The following is a 5,498-nucleotide window of genomic DNA, read 5'->3' on the forward strand; positions in this document are numbered from 1 at the left end:
GTAAAAGCACATTGTATGGTTTTATTTACATTCAGTTTAAAGTGTTTTACATGTTCTCAAACTGAAAGTAACATTCAAGTATTAACTCATAAAAACCTTATTGTTTTATACATTGAGGTATAAAACACACAAAATAATACTCAAAGTCAAAATTACATGTGAACATTGGACATTCTGTAATAAATTACATTCAGTAGAGTACTAGCAAAATGCTCGATTATTTCTGGGTTTGCTCCAAAGCGCCCTCTGATGGTTATGCCGATGTAAGTCTCAGAGCTTTCAAAGCTGGTCAAAGTTATGATAGATTAAAGTTTTCCCTTTTACAAATCTTCTAGTTTCTACAAGGTGTGGTTAGGGCTGAATTCAGATTAATCTTTATAATTTCATTATTTACATAGAGAAATAAGGAATATTCACTTTTTCAAAGTAAACAGAGCATTTATGATATTTTGTGCAAAATTGCAGCCTTAGCTAGCTTGCATTTTTCAGGTCAGAGAAAAAAACATGCTGGTAAACAGAGTGGAGTTTGAAAAAAAAAAAAAACCTTGATTGATCAAGAAAACCTCCAATGCTAGACTGCTTCCTCGTCATAGCAACAACATTTCCTCCTTCAACTGCTGTTTCTGTATTTACAAAGGTTTGTGTGTTCAGTGACCTGCTAACATAAAAAAAAAAAAAGCATTCTTCGCTCAGACTTGCTGAACTTCCTTCTGGTCCAAGCTGGGGAAGAAGCTCTTCTCCCAGCGACCCATCACGGTGTCCTTCAGGCCCGCCTGGCACTTTACAATGAGGTAGATTTTGCGGAGCACGGTGCGGCGCAGCAGGATGTAGACCCAGGGGTCGAGGATCTGGTTCCACGTGGCCAGCCTCACTCCTATGTACATCAGAGTTTGGTAGTTGGTCAGGTTTTCACCCACAGTTCTGCTGGAGGAATGGATCACCGACATCAGAGCAAAGACCTGTGTTGTTGGTCAAGAAACACATTCCTTATTTGTTAATCTATAGATTAAAATGTGTTACACGTTAAAAACAAGAAATAAATAAAATTAAAAAAAAGAAAAGAAAAGAAAATTGAGTTGTTCTTGTTTCAAAAGTAATTCTGAAAGAATTTTGCAGTTTTGGGCCAAGTTCTGAATCCAATCAGGCTCATCCAGTAAAATCACTTTCACAATGACAAAGGGTACTTTTGACTCAAGAGTCACTCAAAACATCATAACAGTTTCATTTGCATGTTATTTTTGAAACAAGTAACTGCAGAAGCACCAATATTGATACTTCTGCCATGTACTTTTCATGGGCTGCATTGTTCTGTAATCCAGATAGTAAAAACTAAATACGCAATCCAACCACTTGTGTTGTTGGTCTTTTGTGACCTCTGAAGCAACTAACAAATGTTTCTTCATAAAAAAAAATACATTCACGCCCTTTATTGCACGCTGTTGATTAACAGAGTCAAATAATAAAGTACAACATAAAGCTGAATCCATTCAGTAAAAAGACATTCTGTTTTCTTAAAGCTAAATGCCAGAGTCTGCTGTAAAATCAAACACTATAGTTCATTACATATAGAATAAAAAGTGATGTTTGTTTTTTCTGTTTGTTTGCTGTTCTGTTGCGTATTTATATTTGGTCAAAAAATAAAAACTCAAGAACAAGTTTGCGCTCACGCACACCTTTGGTGACATCACACTGACCTGAGTCCTTGTGATTTGTTCCATTTATTCACATTTTTTTACTCACATTCCTCCTTTAGAGGTGTCTTCCAATGTTTTATTTACTTATGCCAGCTCAGTTCTAGTGCTTCTCGTGATGTCATCGGCCCCCGTACACATAAAGCAAAATTAACAATTTTGACATCACGGTTTTAAAAACTTGGCTCACAGCCTTAGATCCAATTCGGTTGAGGAGGTTCTGGTGCAAAAAAAACAAAAACAAAAAACAAAAACAGTGTGGGCCGAAGCACCAGATCATATTGAGCTCACAATCACAATGATTCATTTTGGGCCATGTGGATGGATGACAGGGACACTGATCCAGTGGATCCAGCTTGAACTGAACAGAAAATAAATTGCACTGTTAACTGTTGGGCATTTCTACAAGTTCTCCTGATGCATTGGTAAATTTTCTTCTCCCGAGTCTAAGAACTGCAATCAATAGAAACCTAAGTACCGGTGATCTTTGTCAAAAGTTCTGGGTTCACTTAGAAATATCCGTATTTATTATTACGAATATTTCCGTAATAAAACAGATGGTTGCTGGAACACAGCAACCATCTGTGTTCCAGTGGCACATTTTGGTAGCTAATCCAAGTTTGTCTCGATGAAGGGCTAATTGATCATTTGAAAAGCCTTGTTAAATCATGTTAGCACAGCTGGAAATTGTTGCAATGATTAAGGAAACTGACAGCTAAAATGCCAAAGGTTTGCAGGGCAGCAATTGCTGCAAACAGATTCTTTGATGAAAGCAGCTCACAGTTTGAAGAACAAAATGATGATTTCAAGTACAAATACAAACTTGCAAATGTCTCTTGATTGTGCTTCCTTTTCATTTTGCAACTCATATGACTGATAACACGCGAGTGTTCTTGGAACAATCTCCAGCAGTTCACCCAGTCCTTTTGTCCCAGTCTTCTTTGTCACGTAACGTCATGTCATGTTTTGGCTCCATCAGGTAAAGCAAGTCATTCAGATCTTTAAGTAGCAAAACATTCTCAGATCATAATAACATTACCATGTTTGACCTTTAGTATGATGGGGATTTTTTTTCTGAAAGGTAATATTTGCTTTAATCTCCTGTAACAGAAGGCATGTCTTCTAAAACAGAACAACTCATTGGAAAACTGATTTTTCTCGTAACATACCAGCAGAGGGCTCCAGCAGATGCATGAGGTGACCATGATACCAACCAGCTGAACCACCATCTCAATGTCATGGGAGCGGGCCGAGTGATGGGAGCCGGGCTGCCTCCTGATCCGGGCCAGCACCAGCGTCAGTCCGCTTATTGTGTTGCACACGAGAGCCACAGCCAGTGAGGTCAGGCCGAGTCCGGAGAACAGCGCCACGAAGGCCACGTCCACCCCCATGGTGTCGTTGAGCACGTTGATGAAGCACCAGGTCTTTGGTTCCTGATAGGTGTATGAGCCGAGCTGGAAGCAGGGCAGCAAGGCCACACACAGCGCTGCCAGCCAGATGATGGACAGGCAGACCTTTGTGCGAGTTTTGGTGACGAGGGACGAGTGCAGCAGCGGTTTGGAAACGCCCAGGCATCGCTCTGCGGCCATGGCGCAGCCCATAAACAGAGGGCAAAGGCCAAAGAAGACCATGCTGCCACCTAGGAACTGACACATGCTATCAGAGGAGTCCTCAGTGCTCTGTCCACCGGTGAGGTAGAGCCTCAGGACCAGGGCACCTGGAATCACATGGCCAAAGAAGTCTGTGATCACCAGAGAGGTGGCAAACAAGAGGAATGTAGCTTTGGAGCGCCGCCGCTGCAGAGAGTAGGCATTGACCAGTATGAAAAGAGCCACCGTGTTGGAGATGATGCCTAGCGACATAGGCAGCACCACGCTGATCACACCACTGGTGTGGTTCTGCACAGCAGTGACATTTTCCTGCTGCTGCTCCATGGCCGTCACCATGGCCTCCACCACAGATGCACTGCCATCGCCCCAACGAGGAAGAAGCGAGGAGGGCGAGGAGTTAAAATGCCTCAAAGCAAACATCTCTGACCTCTGAAGTTTATGGGGTCCATTGTCAAAGCAGGCTGCAGGAAAAAAGGAAAAAATGTGCAGTTTTTAAAGTAATTGGATGTAATAAGGGAAAATTAATGTTTCAGATCTTCGAACACACTTTGATATCAGGCAAAGAACATGAGTGATTACAAAAATCTATTTTTTTAATGATGATTTCATTTATTAAGAGAAAAAAAATAGTTCAACAGAAGACATGTAGAACAGTCCAAATGTTTTTCTCTAGCACTGTATGCACGAAAACCAATAAAGATGAAAACCCCTGCATGTATGATCAGTGGGGCTGTCAGCTGTAATTTTGGATAATTTAGCCGAACCCTCTTTACCTCAAAAACACCAAATGAGGGAAACACACTCTGAGAGCAATGTTTTTCAGCACTGGAGTTCAGACTCCGAGAATCCAAGAGGAGCAATGAAGCAATTCTGGGAGCGATAATGACTTTCATATTACCAGCTCTCACGTTCAACCAGGCAAGTTTTATGTTCTCTTTTTATTGTTATTAGAGCACTTTATTAGAATCTGTCCATTCAAGAAAACTCCGCTATTCATTGTTTAAAAAACACACTCAATTCATTATCTATTTATTATATCCATGTCTTTATATTGCTACTAACCTGCTACGATCTCTTTCAAATTTTGTTTTTTATTAATATCAATCTGATATTCCGACATAATGTGACGCAGATCGACCAAAGAAACGGGTGTACTTAGCTGTCGCACTTTACAAAATGAAAATATGTAAATATAAAACCCAGTTAAAATATTAAATTGATGCTAATCGCATTTCTTGTCTTTTAACAGAAGCTTTTTTTTTAGTTTCACCCAAAAAGTTGATCATTTAATTTCACCGACAGCTAAAAATAAGAAATTAACTCACCAATAAGACCAGAAAGTATTTCCAGAGCGCCTGAATCTTCCTCGACCTCTCTCTCAAGCAGTCCACGCCGTCTAAGAACTACTGGAAAATGCGTTTTCAAAAGTGTCAGAAGTCATATTTTTCCTCAATAAAATCCACCGCTGCTGGGGTAAGTTAAGCAAAGAGTCGATGTCCTTTGAGGCGCACTTCGTTTTTTTTTCTGTGTGTTTTTCCTCTGCGAGCTCGGTTCGGCTGACCGACCATGAGCTGGAGGTGAACGGAGCATTCTCACTGACGCTGAAACGCCGTCTGGTGTTTTTATAGCGCGCTTCTCCTCTGCCTGTGTGGGCGTCTCTGCGCGCGCGCCCCCACGGCCAGCTCGTGTCTGCTGCAGCGGTCTGTTTACATTAAGTGCAGCATCAGCCAGCGTAAGTTCAACCTGTTACTCACCTTATATGCTTCACTAAAATGACCTCAAAGAAGATTAGGTCTGTTTTATCTCAACACACTCACACACTTAAGTGCCATCCTCAGGTCAGTAAATGGTTAAAAAGTCGCTGCTGGTATCAGTTTGTGGTGAAGATGCTTTTTTAAGCTCTTGGATCGATTTGTAGAGGTTCGGTTCCATGCATTATGTTTTCTTGCTGCTCCATGCGCAACACGGCGCTCAAAATAACCTCCGATACAGTAGTAGAAGGATCCAGCGCTTAATGGATGCACTCGGTCAGCGGCCAGGGAGGTTGTCAGTTTGAGAGACTGAATAAATGACCTCAACAAGACAGGTTAAAATATCTAAATCTATAAACAACAGAAGAACTCATACAGGGCACCTTAGATACTTGACAGGGTGGTGAAAACCTTTTTGGTTAAAATATTGAGAGAGCAACATCCAT

The 5,498-nt window shown here is 41.1% G+C and overlaps 1 protein-coding gene across 1 annotated transcript; it reads right to left on the reverse strand.

Moving 5' to 3' along the window:
- On the reverse strand, nt 1-4,911 carry LOC103131984 (prostaglandin E2 receptor EP1 subtype-like). Its single transcript, XM_007543739.2, has 3 exons — nt 4,627-4,911; nt 2,861-3,762; nt 1-959 (listed from the first exon to the last, which is right to left on the reverse strand). Exons 2-3 carry the CDS (start codon nt 3,719-3,721, stop codon nt 690-692), a joined length of 1,131 nt encoding a protein of 376 aa, XP_007543801.1. The 5' UTR covers nt 3,722-3,762; nt 4,627-4,911; the 3' UTR covers nt 1-689.
- Between the last annotated feature and the right edge of the window lie 587 nt (nt 4,912-5,498).

Source organism: Poecilia formosa, unplaced genomic scaffold, assembly GCF_000485575.1.
Source record: "Poecilia formosa unplaced genomic scaffold, Poecilia_formosa-5.1.2 Scaffold11, whole genome shotgun sequence".
NCBI lineage: Eukaryota > Metazoa > Chordata > Actinopteri > Cyprinodontiformes > Poeciliidae > Poecilia > Poecilia formosa.

Excerpts from the sequence above, each read along its gene's own strand:
- LOC103131984 (XM_007543739.2), bottom strand. The coding sequence starts at position 3,721 with ATGTTTGCTTTGAGGCATTTTAACTCCTCGCCCTCCTCGCTTCTTCCT. Across the intron at positions 960-2,860 it reads TCTGCTGGAGCCCTCTGCTG|GTCTTTGCTCTGATGTCGGT; the intron begins GTATGTTACGAG and ends CCAACAACACAG.